General features: G+C 61.5%; 1 protein-coding gene across 2 annotated transcripts in view; it reads right to left on the reverse strand.

The window, feature by feature from the left end:
- The window catches only part of Nfatc1 (nuclear factor of activated T cells 1), a 101,739-nt gene that overhangs the window by 39,876 nt on the left and 36,232 nt on the right, over window positions 1–25,631 (reverse strand). For both annotated transcript variants that reach the window (XM_070038809.1, XM_070038810.1), the window contains exons 4-8: window positions 22,048–22,250; window positions 19,522–19,694; window positions 18,431–18,571; window positions 12,085–12,140; window positions 7,717–7,849 (exon numbers count right to left, since the gene is read on the reverse strand). In XM_070038809.1, coding sequence (XP_069894910.1) covers window positions 7,717–7,849; window positions 12,085–12,140; window positions 18,431–18,571; window positions 19,522–19,694; window positions 22,048–22,250 — 706 coding nt within the window. The remainder of the gene's footprint in view (window positions 1–7,716; window positions 7,850–12,084; window positions 12,141–18,430; window positions 18,572–19,521; window positions 19,695–22,047; window positions 22,251–25,631) is intronic.

The following is a 25,631-nucleotide window of genomic DNA, read 5'->3' on the forward strand; positions in this document are numbered from 1 at the left end:
CAGGCAGACTACTAGCATGTGTGTCCTGGACTCCAGGCTGGGCTGGAAAGCTGCCCCATGGCGGGAAATGCCTCAGACACAAAGGTTCTGCGTTTGATTGCATTGCCCAGAGGCAATGGTGACTGGGACCTGGGGACTGACCCCATCTGGAGGCCCCATCCAGATGAGGCCGTTGGACACCCGGCAGTCTCTGCAGGATAGGGTGGATGTATGCTGGAAATCCTGTCCCTCTGTCCCTCCTGTAGGCTTGACGGTGGGCCCCACACCCACACCCGAGGGGCTGCGTCTCAAGAGCAGGGGGCCTGGCCCTCCCGGCGCCCAAGAGCCTCTGTGGAGATGGGCCGTTCCCATTGGTAGGCCTGCCGCCCCAAGCCAGCACTCGGGACTGTATGGATTTGGGAAATCAGATGGCTCTCTGAACACGAGTAGCCAAGCTAGCCTGTGAAGGGGTTCTCTGATGTCATCTCCCCGTATCACTCACGCCCCGCAGCGCGCCAGTCCCCGACTCGCGGTAAGTACAGGATTGGTGCACACGGAGAAGCTCACAAGTGGTGTGTGGTGCCTGGCGCCTGCCTTCAGTTTTCCTTTGCACTCTTCTTCCTGCCTCAGCCTACGTGTGCTTGGTCTTGCACACTTGGGGGGGCGGCTGACATGCGGACATGGCCACCAGAAGCACGTGGGAGGGGCTGTCCACTGGCGTGTGGCCTTTGAGCATGGATTCCCACCAGGCTCAGTTTTCCTGGCTACAAGGCAGAGAGGAGGGGAGAGGGAGCGCTCCACCTCCAGCTTCCAATGAGCTAACGCGCTGTCCTAGGGCTGCCCTGCGTGAGGGCACAGCCAGGCCCCAGCCTCGCGGCTCCCTGACAGGACGGCGGGCTGATCTCCACCAGCCGGGGATGCTGTGCCCCGGCAGGAGAGCAGACTGGATGGGCGCCCTGTGAAGACCCGTTTCTCGTCTGCGGAGACAGCAGGCCACCCGGTCGAAGGGACACCGGGTGACTTCACACCTGTGACAGCCACACGCTGGACATGCTCAGCATTCCACAGCGTCTCCATCTGTCCCCCTTCCTGGAAGCCTGCACTTCCAAGCAGCCTCCAGTGCTTCTGCTTGAATTCTTTACCAGGTATGCTTTGCAGTCCTGGACAAAAGAGGTTTTATTCCTGGTCTAAACCCCAGGAAATAAAGATCAGGTTGTCCTCATTTGCTGGGTGACAGTAAGGCCCAAGTTCTGCCATCCACATAAACAGCAGAGTTGATCAACTGAGGGCGGGGCTTTAAAAGCAGCAAAGCAGTGAATGGGGCCCGTCCTGTGCTCAGCAAGGGAAGGCCCCACACAGCCTGTGGCCGCCAGCACCCACTACGAGCCTGGAGGACGTGGAGTCAAGCGTCCTCAGCACCTGGGGGTGAGGCCGCTTGTCCTACCCTGCCTGGGGTCCCAATGCATCTAGGAAATTCCAGACTCCTGGGGCCCTAAGTTCATACTCCAAAAGCCTAGGTCTCAGATCTACAGACCAAACCCAGATCCCCAGGGGCCGGTAACAGCTTTTCCTTGGCCCTGTGTGAGGGCCCCGGGGCTTCAGCGTATTATCCCAGTCTCTGCATCAGCCCAACAGTGGGTGCTGAGACCACCCATTTCCAGAAGCATCAGAGAAGGCACAGAGATCTGCCAGTCCCCAGGTCTCAGGTCAAAAGTGACAGAGCCAGAGCAGATCATCGCGTGGGCCCCAGCCCATGGCCCAGGTGTGGACAAGCCGGCTCTCCCCGGACGGCGTGGCCAGGTGGGGTGTGCTGATTACCAATTAAGCTGATTGCAGAGGAAGGTCAAAACAGACTACACAAGCCAAAATATACATCGATCGGGTTTCTCCCAGTGATTGCCAAAGCCACACGTTGTGCTCTGGGTCCATGACTCACCCTCTTGTGGCTGGGGCCAGGGGCTGTGGCGCCAGCAGAGCACACAGCCAGGTGGGGCCGCGGTGGGTGCCATCCGGAGGAGGTCCCGGGTGGGGCCTCTCCAGCCCGCCCTGCAGGCCCACACACACCTTTCTGCCCAGGGTTCTCAGACACTCGTCTGGTGCAGACTCAGATTGTGTTTGTTTCTGCGGCCCGCGGCCCTCAGGTCCCCTCTCCCGGTGGACCCGCACCCAGCCCCAGCCCCAAGGCACTGTTCCTCAGCAGGACATGGGTGTTACAGGCCTTCCCTCCTCCACTCCGGATGTCCACGTTTATTCCCTCATCCCTTCTCCCGTCTCTCGTCTCTCGTCTATCTCTGCAGGGGTAATCCGCCACCGCCTGCCACCTCCAAGGCCTCTCCCTCCCGCAAGCCCAGGGTCCAGGCCCTGGAGCACACACCGTGGGTGTGGAGGTGGGGCTGTGTTAGGTGGCTAAGACCTCTGCATCTCTGGGTATCAGGGCATTCCCAGCTCTCCTGTGAACCTGACCCTCCCCCCCCCAACATTTAGGGACATCTCTGTGGGGCAGACATGGTCTCTTCTAGAGGTCAAAGTTCTTGTGGGTGAGGAGGGGCCTGCCCCTGCCTGCACAGGGTTGTCCCGTGACCTCTGCTACGTCAGCCTTAGGACTTGGATGAGAAGCAAGCCCAAGGCCTCCCTGGGAGCCGGGCGAGGTCAGGGGGCAAGGGGCCACAGGACTAGCACAGGCCTGAGCGCGGTGGCAGAGGCCCCCGCGGCCCTGGGTGGAGGGCCACAGCCACGAGGAGCTCCGGGGCTCTCCCCCGCCCCACCGTCACGGAGGAGACGCGGGGATTCGCCAAATCCACACCCGCCAGGCCTCACTCCACGCGGGAGCCCAGCTTATTTGAAATTGGGGGAGGGATGTCTCTGTGAGGAGGGGAAGGCTGGGGGTGGAGGCTGGAGGTGGAGGCCCAATAGGAAGGGTTAGGAGTCCGTGGCTTACACCTGCCATGCAGCTAAGAGCCTTGTGGTAGACCTCTGCCTCGAGGTCCTCACCCAGCCGGGCCTCGCACCATGTGCCGGCTGACTCAGGTCCACCTCCAGGAGGGTGGGCTGCAGTACCAGAGGGCAATCTGATGACCTAGGGAGCAAGCAACAGAGAGAGCCCGCTGGGCCTCGGGGGCCCAGGGGGTGCTGGGAGGGAGGGAGGGCCGCTGGGCCTGGGGGGGGTGCTGGGAGGGAAGGAGGGCCACTGGGCCTCGGGGGCCCAGGGGGTGCTGGGAGGGAGGGAGGGCCGCTGGGCCTTGGGGGCCCAGGGGGTGCTGGGAGGGAGGGAGGGCCGCTGGGCCTCGGGGGCTGGGAGGGAGGGAGGGAGGGAGGGCCGCTGGGCCTCGGGGGCCCAGGGGGTGCTGGGAGGGAGGGAGAGCCACTGGGCCTCGGGGGCTGGGAGGGAGGGAGGGAGGGAGGGCCGCTGGGCCTGGGGGGGGTGCTGGGAGGGAGGGAGGGCCGCTGGGCCTCGGGGGCCCAGGGGGTGCTGGGAGGGAGGGAGGGCCGCTGGGCCTGGGGGGGGGTGCTGGGAGGGAGGGAGGGCCGCTGGGCCTCGGGGGCCCAGGGGGTGCTGGGAGGGAGGGAGGGCTGGGGGGTGCTGGGAGGGAGGGAGGGAGGGCCGCTGGGCCTCGGGGGCCCAGGGGGTGCTGGGAGGGAGGGAGGGCCGCTGGGCCTGGGGGGGGGGTGCTGGGAGGGAGGGAGGGCCGCTGGGCCTCGGGGGCCCAGGGGGTGCTGGGAGGGAGGGAGGGCCTGGTGGGAAGCGCGTGCTCCACCCTGGGGATGCAGCCCATCTGGGCAGGGCTCCCAGGCCCTGGGGGGCTTGGGGGTGGGGGCCAAGACCCTGACTCGGGCGCTCCCAGGGCAGCAGCCAGCTCTCAGGCCCCCTGCGTGCCTCCGTGAGGCTGGATTTCACACAAGAACCGCTGACGGTACCCCCTTTCATCCCCTTGGGATAGACATGGATGTTTCAATGTTAGCCACTGTTCATGACCAGAAGGATGTGCTCCTTAGTGGCCAGCACGAGAAGAAATTGGCTCTTTGCTGGCGTTCATTCTCTGCCGGACCTGTGTCTCTCAGCCCACAGGGAGGCCGGAGGCCGGAGTCCACCAGGCAGATTTATTATCCCTGGAAGCCTTCACCTGCCGGTGGGCAACCTCCTGACACTTGTCCCCACCATGGTCACCCGTGGGTTTTATCTCTGCACTGCTGTCTCCTGTCATCAGATGGCCCTCTGTAGGGCAGCCAGCCCCCCAGGGCTCTGACCATGGGATGGTGTGAAGATGGGGGGCGTGTCCTCACACAGGGCTCAGGTGCCCTGGCCGGGACCTCCTGGACCTGGGGATGGGAGGCGTTCCTCCCCCACTCCCTGAGCTCAGAGGCCCACCAGGGCCTCCCGGGCTCCTAGGGGATCAGTCAGCCGCTCTAGACAAAGAGACCCAATGACTGGTTGTGATCCGTGTCCTCATTTTAAAGGAATACGGACTTGGGATGCACTGAATGTGTAACTCGGTTTTCTTTTCCTAAAGAGCTTCCCCACCCATCTTTAAGGTCCTGTCAGGCTCACCCTTCTAGGCCCAGAAACAGATAACACACCAAGCTGAGCTCAGGACGCTCACCGTGGAACCCGTGCAGATGTCCCACAGGCCCGGACAGTTGCACCGCTAACTCTACCTACAGACAGCAGCCGTGGCCGGCGTGGCCCCAGGGCACGCCAGTGCTCAGCTTAGCTGAGAGACCGCACATTTCCCTTCCACGCGGGGCCTGAGGTGATGGCAGGATGCGGAGGGCCGCGCCAAGCCCCAGCGGCTCAAACTGTCCTGGCGGGGCAGGGACGCCAGAGCCCACCACACCCCGTGGGGTGAGGCACCAGCCCTGGGGGCCCAGCGGGGCCCAGAGGACCACTGGGGGCCGAGGGGGGCAGGCGCACCGGCGGGCGTCGCCTGGAACTCGGCTTCCAAGGGACCAGGAGATGAGGCTACTGCGTCCAGTGCGGAAATGCAGGGGCGCCGGGGAGAGCGGGGCCTGCCCAGGACAAGGGGGGCGCCGGGGAGAGCGGGGCCTGCCCAGGACAAGGGGGGCGCCGGGGAGAGCGGGGCCTGCCCAGGACAAGGGGGGCGCCGGGGAGAGCGGGGCCTGCCCAGGACAAGGGGGGCACGGGGCCTGCCCAGGACAAGGGGGGCACCGGGGAGAGCGGGGCCTGCCCAGGACAAGGGGGGGCGCGGGGCCTGCCCAGACAAGGGGGGCGCCGGGGAGAGCGGGGCCTGCCCAGGACAAGGGGGGCACGGGGCCTGCCCAGACAAGGGGGGCGCCGGGGAGAGCGGGGCCTGCCCAGGACAAGGGGGGCACGGGGCCTGCCCAGACAAGGGGGGCGCTGGGGAGAGCGGGGCCTGCCCAGGACAAGGGGGGCACGGGGCCTGCCCAGACAAGGGGGGCGCCGGGGAGAGCGGGGCCTGCCCAGGACAAGGGGGGCACCGGGGAGAGCGGGGCCTGCCCAGGACAAGGGGGGCACGGGGCCTGCCCAGGACAAGGGGGGGCGCGGGACCTGCCCAGGACAAGGGGGGCGCGGGGGTGGCAGCTGAGTCTCTTGGAGCACACTTTTCCCCAGCGAGGAGGAGACTGCATGAGACATGATCCTCCACACTGCACATGAAGATGCGTCTCACAGGTAGGATCTGAATGGATTTATTTCTGTGATCTTGTCCACCTCACAGCGTCTGATGACTTTAAGGGGAACCTGTCTGCCTGCACGCGTCGGCTAGAGACGCAGACGCCCACAACAGCACGGCCACGCCCACCTCGGGCACCGACCTCACAACGTTACAGAGGAGGGAGGACCAAGACCAGCACGGGCTGGCCCACCGCTTCCTGGCTGGAACCTCTGGCCGCCTCTCCGTGGGGCTCTGGTCCACACCGATCTCACATGGGCCGAGGGCTCGGCCCAGCGAACACAGGCCCACGCCTGAGCTCATGGCTGGGGACCAGGGCTCGGCGCCCACAGGAGGGAGACGGTCCGGAGCAGGGAGGGCTGCTGTGGAGGGCAGGCCCCAGACACCACACGGGACACAGGAGCTCCGGGTCTACATCGGCAGTTTATTTATTGTAAGGAGCACATACTGACAGCTGGCCACCATCAGGCGCTGAGCAACCAGGGGTTTGGCCTGCAGGGGCCTCAGTCTCTGAAAAGCGACAGTTGGTGACATGAGGACGGATTGCCATCCCTGGGACCAGGCCAGCGGCTGAAGCCACATCAGGGCTGTTGGTACGTGTCTAGGAAGGCAGGGATGGACGAGGCTGGAGGGAAGTCAGAGCCAGACAGGCCCTGCGTCCAGGATGCCATGCAGTGTGGAGGCAGGTACAGGAGAAGGCGGGCGCGGCTGCAGGGCTGCGTCTGCTGCCGGTCTGTGAGGGCAGACCCTGCACCGGGGCTGACACCCAGCACCAGCAAGCCGGGGCGGTGCTGCAGTGTTCAGCAAACAGGAAAGGAGTGCACTTTCACGCCATTTTCTACGTTGCTTTAGTAGCTTGCTGCCCACATGAGCACTCTATATTGCTTTAGGACATGATTCTTTATAAAACCTAGGTCTTCTTTACAATGGTCAGGTTTCTGTCAACCATGCTGCAAGTTTAACCAGGACTTTCAGAAAAGGATTCAGTGTTTTCTTTTGTATGAAGTATTATACATTGTCCCAAGGAAGGGATGGAAGCCCCGGAGCAGGGAGAGGCTGCGGGACGCGGCGGGGCAGCGGGCCGGGCCAGCCCCGGCAGTCCTCGGAGCTCAGGTTCACAGACCGACACCCACACGGTGGTAGGGTCACTCGACAAAACCCGAAAGGCTTCTCTGACTGGCCTGAGGAGACAGTGACCCGGGGCCTCACAGCGGCTCAACGGCCCGAGATGCTCTTCTCAGTGAGCCTACTGCAAAGGTTTCAGAGACACTGAAACCTTCGAAGCATGTTTTACTAAGACGCCCGGGGGCCGCTTCCCTTTGCAATCACACGAATCTCATCCATTTTCAGACAAGGAAGCCACAATGCAAAACCTTTGTGGACAAGGCTGACAGCACAGGAATCACACACCGCCTCCCTGCTCCTGCACACACTGCCACCGGCCTGTGCCCGTGAGGCTCGGGACGCCTGGACCCTCTTTTCTACTATCTGATGCAGTGAGCAAACACCAAAAATGGCTTTTTCTTGGGGAAAAAAAATGTCTTTAAAAGTTTAAAAGGTTTTGAACGAAAAGGAGCCCTTCCCCAAGTATGTGAAAGGGTGGTCAGACTAAGCAGTAGCACTTTCACCCCCACGCACATCTCCCAGGGACAGAGCGTGCACAGCAGCGGCACTGGCAAACCGGCGCCCGGCGTCCCTGCCCTCCCCCCCTCCCGCCACGGCAGGCTCTGGCCTCCGGGCTGAACAGCCAAGGTTTATTCCTAAAGCCACCTACAAAACATCTGTTAGCATTTTGCGTTCGCCCTTAAAGCTCCATAGATGTAAGCACACACCAGCCGCGGGGCTGCTGCGTGTTCACAAGGTGCACGAGAGCCAGCGAAACCACAAGTCCCAACACGCATCAGTAGTAAAGGAAACACAACCTGGGCTTCCGTGTGAGAGGTGGCGACTGCCCCGGGAGATCACACAACGTAAGCGTACGGTACGGCCGCAGTGCGTCAAACGGAATCATCTCCAGGCTTCCATGTCTTTTAGAAAAAGCACCCCCTCTGCTCGCTTTCAGCATTTAAGGTTAGAAAGACAGCGTTACCATTAGCAGGCAGGTAGGTAAAATGCTGGTACTGGCTTCGCTTCCTCTTCCCATTGCAGACATAGAAGCTGACTTGCACGGGGCTGGTTATCCTCTGGTTCCGGAAAGGCGGTATCTCAACCACCAGGGAATTCTGGTGAGAAACAGGAAGGGGAAGCAGACAGTGAGCACCTCACTCACCAGGAGCGCTGGCTCTAAGGAACCTGAACTGCGCATGCTGCTGGCACGGGCCAAGCACCAGGAGCCTCGCACGGGCACAGAGGCCTCACCACGGTGCCCACGTGCCCAGCAAGCTGTGGCCCGGTGTGCGTCACAGGGAAGGGGCAGGGGGGCCGTCATGACAGAGCCGGGCCTGGGGCAGAGCCGGGCCCGGGGCAGAAGCCTGGGGCACCAACAGTGAGTGTCTGACTCTGAGCTAAGGCTGCCTCACTCCCCAAGCCGGGGCCAGAGGAGGTGCCCAGGCCTGTGCCTGCCCCAGCACCCGGGGCTCAGCGATGATCTGAAGGGAAAGGCCGCCGAGGCCCAGAGCTGGGACGCCTGCCTCTGGGGAGGGGAGCTGACGAGGGCCGCGATGCCCCATCTGATCCCAAACTCGCTCACACCAGGGAAGACGAGGCCCGGAGCGCCGGGGTGTCTAGGGGACAGGCAGGTGGGGCGCAGGGGCTCATGGGGTGGTTCTTCCATTTCCTTTCAGCCACGAGTAGTTGGGACCAGTGGGAAAACCAGGACTGGGGAGGGGATCCCAGAGCAGGGCCAGTCTGTGGACAGCTGCACCTGATTTCTGTGCCAGATTTCAAGTCTAGCGTTTCTTCATTTTAATCATGTGATTTCCGTTTAGTAATCAAAGAAAGTGTGTAAGAAGAATCCATTGTATCATTTCTTTTGTTAAAATCATTACTGGCAGCTTATTACAATTGTAACAACATTTACTGACTCCTCAAAGAATTTCAGGCCAAACTCCCTGCATTTGCCGATGAAGTATGCCCAGATTCCACCCCTGGACCACTCCCTCCGCTCCGAGTTTGTTTGTTGTTTTCATTAACCGCCCTACAGCAGGGTCAGGTATCTGCCAGCACGCCGACGCCGGGGCAGGAGCTGCTCAGGGGGTCTGCTTGCCAGTGGCCCCCGCCACAGCCTCCAGGGGAGGGAGGGATTCCACAGACAACCAGGAGAGGACACAGAGAGGACACAGGTGTGCTGCGCAGGCTGCGGCCGGTGAGAGGGAGCGGCCTGGACAAACCCCCGCAGGGCAGGCTCCTCCCCAGGGCCAGACACCCCAAGCACACCACTGAGGTACTGTCTTGTGGCTGGCATAGACCAGGGCGCTCCAATTCTCAAAACAGTGAGCCTCAACTGTAAACACCGCCTCTGTGACAGCTCCACACTTGAAAATGGACAGGGATGCAGGGAAGAGGCAAAAGCAGGGCAACGAAGTGACGGGAAAACCAGGCTGACGGGCACTGGCTGCAGCTGGCCACAGCCCAACAGGGGCGGCTGTGTGTGTGCGGGTCCTGGGGCGAGAGCTCAGGGGCCGGGCTCCACCCTGGGACTCTGCTCAAGGCTGGCATTCTACCACTTGAGCCCTGGCTCCACTTCTGGCTTTCTGATGGTTAACTGGAGGTGAGGGTCTCATGGATTGTCCTGCCTGGGTTGGGTGTGAACCAGGATCCTCAGATCTTACTCTGCTGAATAATGAGGATTACAGGCATGAGCCACTGGTGCCCATCCCAGACCATGTGCTTAATTACAGACAGTGGATATCAAGTACATACACAGACCAAGCCTATTTGTCTAAAAAATATATCTAAAAAATACCACACACATCTGTGGATGAGTGTATGTTGCATGGATGTATATATGGTGTTGTGCACATATGCATATGATGAGTATATGTATGGTATGCATGCATGAGCATGCATGGGGAGTGTGGATGTATGTATCTATGTATAGTTGTGCATGTGTGAGTATGTGTCTGCATGCGTGTGTGCCAGTGCATGTGTGTCAGTGCCTGAGTGTGGGTGTGTGCATGTGTAAGTATGTAGGTGTATGTGTATGTGTGTCTCTGGGTGTGCATTGTGTACCCATATTCACATCCCTGCCCCCCAGACCTGGGAATTTTCTCAAGAAGGAATGCTCGAATCAGAGCCAAGGCTCCCATGTGGCATGAGCACTGGGCAAGAGGCACCCAGAAGATCAGCGTCTGCCCGGCCAAGAGGACCCGGTCCATCCTAGCGCTCAGAAAGGCCTCAGGCAATTGAATTAGGAAGGCCGCTGGTGATTAGATACCACCTGGAAGAGGGGCTTGGGTTTCAGAGAAAAAGGTGTATCCTTCTGCTGGGGCTCTGCCTGGGCAGAGGGGGGACCTGGGTCTGTGCTCGCGTGACACTCGCGGGGGCCTGGGCGTGTGCTCGCGTGACACTCGCGGGGGCCTGGGCCTGTGCTTGCGTGATACTCGCGGGAGGCTGGGTGTGTGCTCGCGTGACACTCGCGGGAGGCTGGGCGTGTGCTCGCGTGACACTCGCGGGAGGCTGGGTCTGTGCTCGCGTGACACTCGCGGGAGGCTGGGTCTGTGCTCGCGTGACACTCGCGGGAGGCTGGGTCTGTGCTCGCGTGACACTCGCGGGAGCCTGGACCTGTGCTCGCGTGACACTCGTGGGAGGCTGGGCATGTGCTCGCGTGACACTCGCGGGGGCCTGGGTGTGTGCTCGCGTGACACTCGCGGGAGGCTGGGCGTGTGCTTGCGTGACACTCGTGGGGGCCTGGGTGTGTGCTCGCGTGACACTCGCGGGGGCCTGGGTCTGTGCTCGCGTGACACTCGCGGGAGGCTGGGTCTGTGCTCGCGTGACATGTGCGATGTCCACTCACACGCCGCACACATCTCATGGTCCCCCACTGCCCATATGTGTGAGGAGGCCAGTCTGTGGAATGAGCTCTAAAACTTAGGAAGACTTGGGGTTTCTTCACTATCCATGATGTAAGTTCTAGGTCCAGGCAGAAAACACGCTCAGAGTCCAGGGCTAGAACCCTACCCAACTGCATCAACCAATCAGTCATTATTTTAAACACCAACAGACTAATGTGCCAATTAAAAAGACAAAAAGAAACTGGGAACTGGTTACTCACACCTGTAATCCTAGCTACTCAAGAGGCTTAGATCAAGTATAATGGTTTGAAGCCAGCCTGGGCAGGACAGTCCACGAGACTCTTATCTCCAATAAACAGAGGTGGGAAAAGTCCGAAGGTGGAGCTATGGGTCAAAGAGCATTAGTCTTGAGCAGACGAAGGCTGAGGACAGCACTGAGTTCAAACCCAGAGTTCAAGCCCCGGGGCTGTCATACATACAAAAAAAGACTGTCGGAGTGAAATGACAAGCTTGGACCAAGAAAATCAGACCCAGCTGAGCCGCCTCTGAGATGCCACTCTAAATGAAAAGGTGGAGGAAGAGGCCATGCTGACCCACGAGTCAGAAAACACAGTGGTCCCAGTAATCTCAGACCAAACATGGTCCTGTAAGGAGCCAATCAGAAACACTAATCGCCCTAGGTGCATGCCTGCGATGAGCCAATGGTGCAAAGCAAGTGTGCTGGGGAAGAGGGAGAGAGAGGTGCGCGCGCCGCCGGCAGGCAGGGAAGGAGGGTGGGTGACACCAGCACGGATCCTGGCACGTGTGTGCCACTGGCTCAGCAGCCGTGAGCCCGTCCCAGCCATCCCGTCTGCTCTGTCACCTGACACAGACCGGCAGAGCGCAGGTTGGCCCCCTGGAGAGGCTGGCAAGCCATGCGAGTCCTGTGCGGGGCACGGCGTGTCCAGGCAAGTCCTGGACCTGCACAGGAGACTCAGCACCAGCATCTCCCAGGGCCAGCAGCCTGTGCAAGGCCATGACCCAGAAGGGTCCCAGCTGTGCCGCTGGGTGGTTTCTCTGGGACACTTCAGTGATGTGGGCGGGGGCCTCTTCCTATGCTTTATCAAAGGGGCTTCCAGCGTGAAGAGACCACTAGCTCCACCCAGCCTCTGTCTTCACGGCCAATTCTCCCGTCATAGTAGCCCCTGTTTTCTTTTTTTTTTTTTTTTTTTTTAAATTTTTTTTTTTTGGTCTGGTTGTGGGGCCTGAACTCTGGGCCTGGGCGCTGTCCCTCAGCTCTTCAGCTCAAGGCTAGTGCTCTACCACTTGAGCCACAGCTCCACTTCCGGCTTTTTTTTTCTTTTTGCTTATGTGGTGCTGAGGAATCGAACCCAGGGCCTCAGGCATGCAAGGCAAACGCTCTACCACTGAGCCAACTTCCCAGCCCCCGCCCCTGTTTTCTTATGACTCCATTCTGTGAGCAATTTCACTTGCAAAACTCCATCCACAGCATTCTGGACACTTACTGGCTTGTACAGGTCTCGGTCCGTTTTTGCTTCCATCTCCCAGACATGGTGGCCATCTATGGGGGGGAGGCAGAAAGAAATCTGTCAGTGTGTGTGGCGGGAGCCATCCCCAGCCTCCCAGGGGCGGTACATGGGGTGGGACGTCCCTGTGCACAGGCTCGGGGGGGGGGGGGCGTGGGGTGGGATGTCCAGGGCACAGGCTCAGGGCTCGGGAGGACGTGGGGTGGGGCGTCCAGGGCACATGGGCTCAGGAGGGACTGCGGGAGGCTACTGCACAGTGGGCACTGTCAGGTTGAAGGCTGGGCCCATGGGCCGCCAGTCCTCACAGAGACCACTCACGCTGGCCTGTCCCATGGCGTGGAGCCACCGCCTCGGGCAGCCCAAAGACGCTGAGTCTGTGGCTCTTCCCACCTGTCCAGCGGGAAGGTCACACAGAATGCACATCTGTGGCAGCCACCACAAAATGGACAGGGCCTCAGCGCCCGAACTCCATCACACACATGCCCCTGGCCCTGCACACGTGTCCTGGCCCCGCACACGTGCCCCTGGCCCCGCACACGTGCCCCTGGCCCCGCACGGGTCTGGACAGGGCCTCAGCCTCCACGTTCTCCCAGGGACTGCAAACCAGGGTGACTCAGAGGCCAGGAAGCCCGCTCACTACCAGGGCTGCAGCCCGCTGTGCAGCCTGGCTTGCACGCCTCCATCCCAGCCTCCCGCGTGGACAGGGACCAGAAATCAAAGTGAGGCCACCCCTGCCCTGAAGGACTACTGGGAAAACAGGAAAAACTTCCTTTGACAACTTCTTGCCACTGGGATTCAGAAATGCAAAGCACACGGCACTTTTAACCTTAGCCCAGTGACTGTTTGCATGCTTAAAAATATGAAAATGGCTTCTGGAAACACAATGAAAAAACACATTGTGCTTAGCCGGCCTGAGGTGCGAGCTGGCCTCCCCTGCCTCCTGGGCTGCTTTACGCCCTGTGCCCCCAGGCCCCCGGCGAGCCCTGCCTGAGGCAGCGGGGCTGACGGGGAGCCACCGTCGCCTCCCCTCCCCGGCCTTCACCGTCTCTGGATGAAGTCAGTTCCCAGTGTGAGCGGCCCTAGGCGTACACACTGAGAGTTTGCTCACGGTCCATTTGCAAAGAGCACGTGTGCAAGTATGTTACAACCCAGCGCATCACTGACAAGAGGGACACCATCCCCTCCCTGGGTGCCGGCGGGCAGAGGGTGGACGGGGTGAGTCACCCGGGCCCTGAGAGCCGCCCAGCCAAGCTGGCCAGCGTCCTTTGGGAAAACATCGGGAACCTAAAGATACACTCAGCCCCTCCCACGGCACCCAAGCCACCGGCGGCGACTCCCGGCCCCGGGGCCTCCGAGAGGCTGGCAAGAAGCCCTTCAACCCCAGCCACATGTGCACAGATGCCGCGGGTCGGCCAGAGGGCTGCCTGCTGCAGGCTCCCTGCACAGACCTGGCACTCGGCGGGTGCAGGCAGGACAGCTTCTGAAGCGTCTACAGGCAGACCCCCTCCCCCCTCCCCTCCCCCCCCCCCCGCCACCGCGAGACGGCTGCTCGCCAGGCATGCCCACCTCGCGTGGCTTGGACAGCCTGGATCTCAACATCCCTGAAACCCGTGGCGGGGCGCCAGCCTTCGCTGTCGGGAGGAGAGGCAGCACGCATGCTGGGAGGGGAGAAGGGGGGCTGAGCTGTCTGCTCCAACCCAGGACGCCGGCCGGGCCCCTGCACAGCTAAACTGAGTCAGGTGAGGCACGGAGGTGGGTGGCCGCTGCAGAGTCTGGAGTTGATGCGCGGGGGAAAGGACCTTCCCCTCCCTGCCAGGGAGCCGCGGGGCGAGGGACGCCCAGGCTGTGTGGCCAGCCAGCCCATGCCCAGCACCCAAAGGACACGTGCGCGCTGCCTTCCGAGCTCACTTGAGCCACACCCTGAAATCTGCTTTCGTGCCCCTCCCGTCCCGGGCCTCCCGGGCGGCGCGGCCCAGCTGGAGGAGGGCTAATGACCATGCTCCGTCTGGTCTGTTAAAGGAGCCAGGTGCTTCTGGTCAGAGTATGTTCTTAGTGCTTGTTTTCGGCCAGGACACAGATGGGAGAACCGTGGAGCAGGCTCAGAAGCGTGCACTCCGGGGACCCCGACGGGGCCCAGGGCCACGGTCAGCGCGGCCCGCGGCGTCCCCCCACAGCGCCCGCTCTCCGAGCGGCTCCCGCCCCGCCCCAGCGGGAGGCAGAGCCCTCCTGAAAGGGCCTTTGTGTTGTCTTATCGAGCTCTCTGGGATCCTCGGTCGGAAACTGCGCCCGAGTCCAGAAGTAAAAATATTCCGAATCATTAGGGAATTCCCTGCAGCGTGAGTCATGGGAAAGGCTTCCCTGCCACACCCACGGCCTCCTCAGCGCGGGCTCCCCACCGGCCACAGGACGCCCGTCACATGCCCGCGGGCCAAGCCACCGAGCCCTGTGCCCACCGCGCCAGCGGCCCGCGCCGGCCCTCTTCCTGGCATTGTTTTGTGTCCTCTGCCTGAGTGCCCCTCAGCCATACCAACCAGGAGGACAAGGAGCGGGGCCTGTGCCTTCCCTCCCCACGGGAGCTGGAGATGGGGCCCAGCCCGGGCGCGCGGGGCTGCCGGCTCCTCGGCCTCCGGTCCCCTCCAGGACCCTCTGAGCGAGGCGGCCCCTAGTCCGCCCGGACCCGTTCTTCCTGGCCGCGTCCTCCCCCACGGCTTCCGCTGCTGGCCGCTGAGGAAACTGCCTGGTGGTGCCAGAGCGCTGAACAGAGAGGCAGTGTGACAGTTCACTGCGCCCGGGAATGCGCGGGGGCGTCACACGTGAACTTCACAACGGCTCCATTCATGAGGAGTGCGCAGGGGTCAGCAGCCCATATCGGTCAACGGATGAACGGGCACAGACAACATCTGCGCGGCCAGATCCACGGAGAGGATCCGAGTTTGTTGGCCTGAGAGAGGGGCATTGGGCACCGCTTCCCGCTGCAGCTGTGACTGGGTGTCCCAGGGTCCAATGCTCACCCAGGGGAGGGCGTGGAGCTGGTGCACACGCACACACACACACACAGGAATGCGTGTGGCAGGACCAGTGTGGGATGAGGGTGGCGTGGTGCTGGTGTATACACACACACACACACACACAGAGGAATGTGTGTGGCAGGACCAGTGTGGGATGAGGGTGGCGTGGTGCTGGTGTATACACACACACACACACACACACACACACACAGGAATGCGTGTGGCAGGACCAGTGTGGGATGGGGGGGGGCGGATCAGGGCTGGGCTGGCACTCGGGCCCTTCCGGGCCGGCCCAGGCCACACTCCCTCCCGTGTGTCCTGTGTGAATGTCCTCCCTCCCGCCTCCCCCGTTGCCCCTTTCCCACATGCGCCTTCTCTCTTCCTTCCTCTGGGATGTGCTGCCCTGCCCCAGGAGGAGGAGGGCCGGGCAGGGGTGCGGTCGGAGTGTGCCGTCCCCGAGGAGCGCCCCCCGGCTGACACCATCGGGTGGGAGCTGGCATCCCTGTTAGCAGCCAAGCCCCAGGGGCAGGGGGCATCTCAGCTCTGCACCCCAGACCACCGCCCACCCCACCCCCACTCCCCGACACCCCCTCTGGCCCTGGACCCTCAGGCCCCACACCAAGGCCTTCCTAAGGACGAGGGAAGTCAGACTTGGAAGGCAGAAGCACAGCCAGTGGGCAGCGTGTGCCGCCGTTCTCACTAGAGAGAAAGGGGTCGCAGGTCCGGGCTGGGGTGTGTCTGTGCTGTGCTGGCTCGGGTGAGTCCTCTCGGCTGACAGCACGATCCACAGCCTCCTGGGAGGGGGCTCCCTCTGGAGAGCTGCCCACCCGGCCTTCGCGAATGTCCTTAGCTCACAACGTAACCGTGTTCAACAAGAGCAGCAGTTTAAAACTCTACACTGGACTAGGTGACAGCTCATCCAAAGACAGGAGGGCAATTTTGTTTTAAATTTAAGTTTACTGGTTCCTCAAACCAACCAACAACAACAACAAAAACCTAGAAAGCCAGCTGCTCGACTCTCACACCTGTAACCCTAGCAATTTAGAGGCTAAGATCTGAGGATCACGGTTCAAAGCCTGCCTGGGTTTATAAATCTACAAGACTCTTACCTCTGATTAACCAACGAAGGCCAAAAGTGGAGGCGAGGTTCAAGCAGTTGAGCACCAGCATTGAGCAAAAAAGCCAAGCAAGAGTGTGAGGCCCCGAGTTCAAGCAGGCCTCGGCACCAACACACCCACGCAATCACACACAGACACAGACACACACAGCCTGCCACCAAGGTGAGCGTGTCAGGTGGCACAATGCTTAGGGAGAAGCCAAACTCAAAGACAGAAACGTAGGTCGTTAGTCGCTCCTTTCTTTCTGAAACCTACAATTTAGACCTATGCACATGCAGTATTATGCACATAACCTAAATATTGGAAACCAAATGCCAACACTGGCTCGAAGCACTACTGTAACGCTCCCATCTCCTGCGCTCTGGGGGACGTGTGTGTGCCTGTGATGTCTGCTCACTTACTGTGCTGCTGTGTGCTGGCGTCAGGCAGGGCCGCAGACCCGGCCCGCGGCCTTTCAGGCTAAGTTTCACGCAGGAGCAAAGCAAGTGCAGGGCAGAGACTCAGAGTGGGCGCCGCGGGCGAGCCCTCTGCCAGCACAGTCGCCCGGGGTCGTGTGCCGGGGCGGGAGGCTGCACCGCACCGCTCTGTGCTGGGCTCCGCCTGCCTGCTGCTGCGAGCACTGGAAAGCTGACTTCACAGGAGCCGACTGTGGCCACTGTCCCCAAGACCTCCGGAGCCTCCACCGCCCCACAAACCAAAAGCAGGAATGAAAGCGTGCAAGGAAGCTGGAGGAACCCAGCCTGGGACGCGGCTGCCGGGCACTGGCCCCTGTGGTCACAAATGTCTCACTGTACAGGGCCCAGGGCAGGGTCCGAGGCCCCGTCCAGCGCAGAGACAGGCCCGCAGGCTCAGAAGGTCAAGCCGTGTCAGAATGCACCTCCTCCAGGGAAGGCGTGCTCTGGGCATGTTCTCCTTTTTATCACACTTAGTTGAGTTTTCTCTGTGATTTAGAACGTGTGTGATTACATAGGCCAGCAGAGTTAAGCATGGAAGACTTCTATGCTGTGCTGATTGGAGTGCTTCTTTTTCCCGTGAGCACACAGAATCGGGACCCGGCCATGCGGGGTTCCACGCCTCCGTGGTTTTCGGTGATTACAATAAGTACTGGATGGGCTGCTTCAAAAATATTCTAGCTGGTAAGTGTAGAAAAGAAAAAAGGCCTTCAAAACACCAGCCTGTGCAGACAACTCTCCCACGCCCACCTGGGCACGGCGGGCATCCTGGGGACCCGCTGGGACATCTCAGGAGCCACTCAGGAGCCCAGCTCCGCATGTGCACGCAGCCCCACACGTACCACACTGGCCAGAGCCCCGAGCGGGTCCAGCCCAGCAACCCACCTTCCTTTACAACCACCAGTCAGTGAGCACAGGCTCCTCCACAACCCAGCAGTGGCCGGGGTCTGCCACTCTGCTCACAGCCCCACAGAGCGCACATCTCCACCCGGAGCGAGGGGTCGCCGCACGGCCCCGGCATTCCAGGGTCCTGAGTGAAGTGACCCACAGCCACAGTCCTGATCGCTTACATCTCTCCAAGCCTGGCCTCCCCAGATGTGGCCCCAGCAAGACTCACAGGATACTCCACCAGCCCTGAACTGCCCCTGCACCAGAGGCCACGGAGGCACTGCCAGCCTGGACACAACAAGCAAAAGGCCCTGGCTCTGGTGCTCCCAGGGGCTCCTCCTGGGCCCTGCATGGCCTACAACTCTTCTCCCTCCCCCTTTTTCCTTCGTCTCCCTCTCCCCGCCCCCACAGGCATGTATGCACACGCGCACACACGTGACGCAGAAAGTTGCAATAACAAAGAGCAGCAGCAGCAGCTGTTGCAGCAGCTACAGTCGAGGCACCGTGAAGGGAGCAGGTCTTTGCTTGTGTGCCCACCGTGCCCCCATGCCTCTCCCAGAAGCGGGAGGGGACAGTGCTCGACAAAGCAAGGCTAAAGGAGAAAGGTCAGAAGTGCCAGCAGCTCGATCGGTGCCAGGCCAAGGACCCAGACACAGCCAGCTTCTCCGGGTCCCCTCAGGGGCCCCCCGCAGGCCTCCTCGGGGCTGACTGTGAGGGCGGAAGGGACTCTGACCTGCCTGCCAGCAGCACAAACCCGTCACGGGCGGCAGCCAGCTACACGCACAGCGGGGTCGTGTAGGTAGACGGCAGGAACCCCCCACCAGGAGCCGAACCCCACATTGCCCGCCCCAGGACATACCTGGAGCCTTCTCCACAAAAATGACCTTGGAGTCTTGCAGGAAGTTGTGACCGGACAGGACCATCTTCTTCCCGCCGCCGACCGGGTAGCTGTCTGTGCTCTGCCTCTCCACCAGGGGCAGCTCCTGGGCAGACCGCTGGGCTGTGGGAGGGGGGACTGTCAGCAACAGGCAGAGCTGGACGGGGCGCTGGGGCCCCGGGCTGCGCTCTGGCTGACCAGTTCCTTAGATCTGTGGTATGTCTCCTATCCAATCACAAGCAGGACAGAGGGCGTGCTGCTCTAACTAGCAAGGTGGGGCACACAGACTCCTCTTCCTCATCCTACGGCCAGGACACGGCCCTCAGAAGCAGGAGGGAATGAGGCCACTGGCCCTCGGTGCCAGGTCCCGGTCCTGATCCTGGCTCCCGCAAGAGGCTGGTGCATGTGGGTTGGGCGGATGGGGGCACCTGGGAGAAGGTGGCAGAGGGGCGGGGCCCTGGGACGAGGGGGGAGGGGTCCCCATGTCAAGGATGTGCAGGAGCTGAAGCCAGGAGGGGAGGGGAGCCCGGGCCACAAGGAGAGGTGTGGGGGCTGCAGGACCCGTCGCCAGTCCAGCTCATGCGGACGTGGCACTGGGGCACGCCTGTCCCACGCGGCGTCCTCGGGACCTAGGGCAGACGGGCCCCACGCCCCGAGGAGATGGGAGGTGGCGGATGGCCAGGGACCCCAGTCTCAGTGTCTGTGGCCCGATGACCTGGCCCACTGCAGGGGATGATCAGGTGGGGACGGGCCTCGGGCACAGGCGCCGGGAGCTAGGAAGCTCTCTGCAGCGGGAACGTGAGGGCTGTGAGGGCTGTGCGTCGGGGCCCCTCGTGAATGTGCTGGTTCTCAGGACAGTCCCTTCTACTTCTGAGGAACGCCAGGATTTACACATCCCTGGCTACAAGTGGGAAGCTACAGCCCAGGCAGACCCTCCAGTCCCATCATTTTCCAGGGGACACCCTAAAACACACGGCCGATGGCAGTCTTCAGGCGGGCGGGGGACAGTGCACAGGGCTGGATGCTGGCTCTCCCCGGTCCCCGTGCTTGGAGGGGCCTGCACAGCTACTCACAGCACTCGATGGGGTTTGAGGCGACCTGGAGGGACAGTATGCGGCCGCTGGGCTGAGGGATGTGGACGCGGAACACCAGCCGCACCCTGGTGTTCTTCCGGCCGATGTCAGTCTCCCCTTTGCGCAGCTCGATGTCAGAGTTTCTGAGCTTCAGAATCCCGGCGCAGTCGATGCTGCCCAGAAGAAAGGGGCTTCAGTCTCCAGCACCCACCGGGAGAACCTGGCGCCTCCAAGCCCATGCCAGGCAGCCCAGCCCACGTCCGCGCGGGGCCCTCAGCTCACGGGCCCCCAGGGGCCTGAGGCGCCCACGGGCAGAGGAGCCTCTGGCATGGACATGGTCACCAAGGCAAGAACTGCACACTTGGAAGTCACCCCCTTCCCTGGGACACGCCGTCAGAGGCTGCAGCACGCTTGGAAGTCACCCCCTTCCCTGGGACACGCCGTCAGAGGCTGCAGGCCTCCGCCCCAAAGCCTCCCAGAGGAGGGGCCTCGAGGACGCACCTCCTCTGTGGACTTGCAGCCTTCGGAGCGCTGAGGGTTAGGCCACCATTTCCCTTACTTGACTGCAAACATCACTCGTTTTCTCATGAAGCCCTGCCCCGCTTTGTTTTATTGGTTGTAGGGCCTGAACTCTGGGCCTGGGCTGTCCCTGCGCTCTTCAGCTCAAGGTGAGCACTCTACCGCTTGAGCCACAGCACCACTTCCGGTTTTCTGGTGCTTAATTGGAGATGGGAGTCTCACGGATTAGTTTTGAACTGCGATGCTCAGATCTCAGCCTCCTGAGTAGCTAGGATGACCGGCGCGGGCCACCGGTGCCCAGCTTGGAACTCTTTTCTTTTAGGGTTTCAATTTTATTTTCCCTCAAGAGTTCCTATCATTTCATTCAAATCTAAGTCCCAAGCTGGGCACCAGTGGCTCACACCTGTCATCCTAGCTATTCAGGAGGCTGAGATCTGAGGATCACGGTTCAAAGCCAGCCTGGGCTAGAAAGTCCATTAGAGGGCTGGGGTGTAGCTCAGTGGCAAAGCGCTTGCCTTGCAAGTGCAACGTCCTGGGTTCGATCCCCAGTACCAAAAAAGAAAAGACAAAAAAATACAGTTAAAAAAAAACCCAAACAAAGAAAGTCCATTAGACTCTTTTTTGGGGGGCTGGGAAGGTGGCTCAGTGGTAGAGCGCTTGCCTTGCATGCATGAGGCCCTGGGTTCGATTCCTCAGCACCATATAAGCAAAAAGAAAAAAAAGCCAGAAGTGGCGCTGTGGCTCAAGTGGTAGAGCGCTAGCCTTGAGCTGAAGAGCTCAGGGACAGCGCCCAGGCCCAAGAATTCAAGCCCCACGACTGACAAAAAAAAAAAAAAAAGAAAGAAAAGAAAAGAAAGAAAGAAAGAAAAAGAAAATCTAAGTCCTGGTAAAATGCTGCATGTACAAATTCATCATGCAATAAGAACTGGCCTTTCTTCTCTGTATAAATGAGAACGGAGAATACATGCCGGGGCGTGGAGGTGTGTGTCTTCACGCCACCGGTGGGTGGGCACGTGTACAGACGTGACAGGCCCTGCGTGTCCGGAGCCGCGTCTGCCAGCAGCCGGCACAGCAGGGGTCGCTGGCTCCCAGCCGACCTCCAATCCGAGGAAGACATGGGTGCAGCTTGCAAAGCACCCCAGGGGTTTGGATCAAATGTGTCTAGATTCCCTCAGATTTGTGGGAAGCCTTCCCTTTTTATTTCTACTTGGAGGGTTTCCAGGCTATGAAGAATGCGTCAAATCCACAGGAGTTCTGCGCGGGCAGCTCCTGCTCGCCAGGCCAGCGTGGACCTGGCACCCCCGCCCGTGAGCACCCCACCGCGGCTCCACACTGCGGCCTCTGCTGCCGAGGGTGCTGCATGGACTCCACCCCCGCCCAGTCACCGCTCAGCTCAGCATCACCTCCGAGAGACCGTCCCGAGCACCCTGCGAGGAGCGCCCGTCCGTTAGCACCCACCCCGCCTGGCCCGTTTCACGTGTGCGTTTCAGCCATCGCACACTCTGTGCACGTGTGCCTAGTATCTGCGGACACAAACCCCCAGGAACCAGCAGCCTGCTGGCTTCCGCTGCCCTCTCAGTCCTGGGGTGCCCTGCACAGCTCACAATCCACAGGATGACGATGGTGGGTGGTGCCTTCACTTCTGAGCCAACCCTGGGCCACCTTGGGCTCTGCCTGCCAGAGCTGGCCCCGAGAGCAACACTGTAACTCTCGGCGTGAAAACGCCAGCGGAGACCCGCCCCTCACCTGTCCGACATCTGCGCTTCAGCCACGCCTCTAACGTGCAGGGCTGCATTCAGAAGGAAGCAGGTGTCATGTCTGGGAGCTAAATGCAGGCCCGGGGCAGCGTGCTCAGCCGTGTAATTGAGACACTTATTGTCAGTGGCAAGGTGCACACTGAAATCTGGGAAGAAGCAACTCTGCTATCACAAACAATTGTGAAGTCTACGTAGGCTGGAGCCCCGGGAGCCGGGTGGCGCCCTCCCCGAGCCCCGGGTGGCGGCTTACATGGCCCTCATGTTATTCTCGGGCAGCAGCGGGATCTCCAGGACCTTGGTGTTGGAGAGGACGGCCTCGTGGCTGGTGGTGGAGACGGTCTTGCCTGTGATCCGGTGCACCTGGTAGAAGGCGTGGGGCCGCAGTAGCCGGTCATCCGCCGTCCCGATGAACAGCTGCAGCATGAGCGGCTCTGTTTCCAAGTAACCGTGCAGCTGGCACAAGAACAGAAGCTCCCGTTAAGCACAGCGCATGCAAACCGCTGGAATCAATTAAATGTTTACAGCACACTTGAGCGTGAAAGGAAGGTGGCCGGGGAGCCCAGCCATGCAGTCCCTGGGCCCCTATTTCTCTGTAACACAATACAGGTATGTTTTTTAAATTATCCATACAAAGTGGCTCATTGTCCTAAAGGTTCTGGGGCACGCAGCTTAGCCCCAAACAACTCCTCCTGATCCCATTTCACACACACACACACACACACACACAAATATGTATGTGTGCACACACAGCCTGAGTACACACACACCCATACAAGCCGTGTGCACACATGTTCACACACACACACACACACACAGGCTGTGTACACGTGTGCTTACACACTAGCAGCACCAGCAATGACAGTCCGTGGCCAGCCCAGGGCAGAGTCCTGGGCCCCACACAGCAGAACTGCCAGACACCACCACCACCATCAACTCCATACAATCCACAGAAACCACACCCACAGCTACCCGAATTCTTCTGCAAGGATGTAGGAGGGACCCACGGCCTACACTACGGTCATGTCAGGGCCTCCCCGCCCCACACCCATGCACAGTCTCCACCCGCATCCCCAGTCCTGTGAGCCTCCTCCCCCCCCACACCCATGCACAGTCTCCACCCGCATCCCCACGTCCTGTGAGCCTCCTCCTCCCCCCCCACACCCATGCACCGTCTCCACCCGCATCCCCACGTCCTGTGAGCCCCCTCCCCCCCCCACACCCATGCAGTCTCCACCCGCATCCCCACGTCCTGTGAGCCTCCTCCTCCCCCCCCACACCCATGCAGTCTCCACCCGCATCCCCAGTCCTGTGAGCCTCCTCCCCCCCCACACCCATGCACAGTCTCCACCCGCATCCCCACGTCCTGTGAGCCTCCTCCTCCCCCCCACACCCATGCACAGTCTCCACCCGCATCCCCACGTCCTGTGAGCCTCCTCCTCCCCCCCCACACCCATGCAGTCTCCACCCGCATCCCCACGTCCTGTGAGCCTCCTCCTCCTCCCCCCACACCCATGCACAGTCTCCACCCGCATCCCCACGTCCTGTGAGCCTCCTCCTCCTCCCCCCACACCCATGCAGTCTCCACCCGCATCCCCACGTCCTATGAGCCTCCTCCTCCTCCCCCCACACCCATGCACAGTCTCCACCCGCATCCCCACGTCCTGTGAGCCTCCTCCCGCTTCCCTTCCTGATGGCGCAGCCTCTCTGCCACCGCAGTGATCTTACTGTGGCAGAGGCCACAGCCCACCTCGGACCATCAGTGGCGGCACTGGGAGTGGAGTCCTACTGTGCACCCAGCGGTGGAACCGGCGGCTGGAGCACAGCACCCAGCCGAGGCCAGTCAGGGGGCAGAGGCCTGCAGGGGAGCTGGGAGGCCATGCAGAGGGGGGGCGGGCTGGCTTGGCTTGGGGAGCACAAGCAGGGACTGCAGACAGGGTTCCTGAAAACAAGGGCGATTGGAGATCCCTGTGGCGGCGCACGGAGCTGCACAGGAGAGCGGTACCTCACGGGGGAAACGGCCCCGGCCCTGGCCACGCATCCCCGAACTCTGAGAAAGGGAAAGGGCGACTGGGAAGGGAAGGGTTCAGACCGGCTTTCTTCCTGACCTTGGGGTGATTCCAGCGGGTGGGTTGGAGGAGTTTTGTGAGTTTCATTTTAATATACCAATTTGGAAAAAACAATGAACTTGAAAAATGGGAAACAGATAATCAGACGGTGCAATTAGCTGCTGCTGGATTTGATGTGGGCACTGGATACTGGCTTTTTACAAGGCGGGCGGCCCCTCCCACGTCCCCACGCAGAGGCCTAGGCCCAGCCCTGGCCTGGTGTGAGCTGGGCGGCTCATTATGGAGGCCAAGGCACTGTGGTTTTCATTAACTCTTCTGATCCGCCAGCCCACGGCCCTCGGCCAGCACTAACACGGCCATAAGATAAAAGGCCCAGGGCTGAAAGCACACTTCAAACAGGTACGGCCCGCATCCCCTTGTTCAATTACCAGCCCCCTAGCCACCAGCAGCAGGGAAAAGACGGGTTCGCGCTTGCATCAAAGGCGAGGAGGAGTGCAGACATGGTAACCCGCTGCCTGGCCCGCCCGCCGGGAGGTCTGACCTGGCGCACCAGGCGCAGACGGCGCCGAACGGACCCTTGGGGAGGGCTCACTCCCCAATGAGAGGCTTGGCACCATCCTTCCCACCCAAGTGGAGCCCAGGCCAGGGGGCTCTGCCCAGGGCTGGCCCGAGCCCCGGGGCTCCGTGTTGAGGTTCGTCGGCATCCGGCCATTGGCCCAGGGACGGTGCCGGCCCCACCTGGCCCTCGGCACACCTCCCAGGAGTTGGAAGGGAGGGTGGGACGGGTCCTCGGAGGGAGGGCCCGCATCACAACCCCGAGGGGAAGCAGCCATGCCAGAGTGTGGGAAGGACTCTGCCTCGTCCAGAGGACGGAGGTGTGTCCGCACGCGAGTCCTGGGACAGAGCACCACCGAGGCTGGCACTCTGGAGAGACTCACGTGAGCCGGCAAGGTGAGTGCCAGGGTGGATGGAGACTTGATCTCAGAACCGCGGTCTGGTGGCAATGGCCCCGTCAGGGCAGGCGGGTGCCCGGCCCAGCACCGCGAGGCTCAGGGGGCGCCTCAGGCCAGCACCCTGGGGAGTGCTGGACACGGGACGGCGGCAGCGCTGCGTGGGCGGGCGTGGCCGAGGCTGAGGCCCAGCCACCGCGACTCTGCAGCGGCCGACGGACACAGAGCGGCTCTGGGGCTCTGGCTTCCCGTGGGCTTCAGAGGGCAGGGCAGGGCAGGGGACGTGTGCAGCAGTCCGTGTGGCAGGCTGCCCTCACGCAAGCTCTCGCGCGAGGTCTGGGCCTGTGGGCGGGGTGCATGTCTGTGTGCCTCACAGGGCACGGCACCCAGACTGGACCTTCAGAGGGGTCCTTTCATGACGAAGAGCAGTGTGTGCCCCAGACCGCGTGGGTAGATGCCTTCGGTCCACTGCCGAGGGGCGTGTGGACTTAGGGAAAGTGGCCTTGGGAAGCTTCAGTCAGCACGAGAGATAGAGTGAGATCAGAGATAGAGCGGGGCTGGCGGGAGGGGTACGCAGACACCACGGTCTCCAGTGGCCTCCGGCGCACACAGTCCACCCTGCGCCCTGGGCAGGGAGGCTCAGTGCTCACCCTGTCACTCTGCCAGGTGAGTTCACAAATTCTGAGTCTCTGTGAACAGAGTCCAGTGGGCGGGTGGCCGGCCAGCTCATCCTGTGTGTGCAGCCCAGAGCTGGACGCCAGCTGTTTGCAGTGAACTTTCTAAGAAAGCTTAACTCTATTCTGGACTCAAATAGCTTT

The sequence above is a fragment of the Dipodomys merriami genome, unplaced genomic scaffold (assembly GCF_024711535.1).
Source record: "Dipodomys merriami isolate MVZ:Mamm:240054 unplaced genomic scaffold, mDipMer1.0.p SCAF_297, whole genome shotgun sequence".
Taxonomy (NCBI): Eukaryota; Metazoa; Chordata; class Mammalia; order Rodentia; family Heteromyidae; genus Dipodomys; species Dipodomys merriami.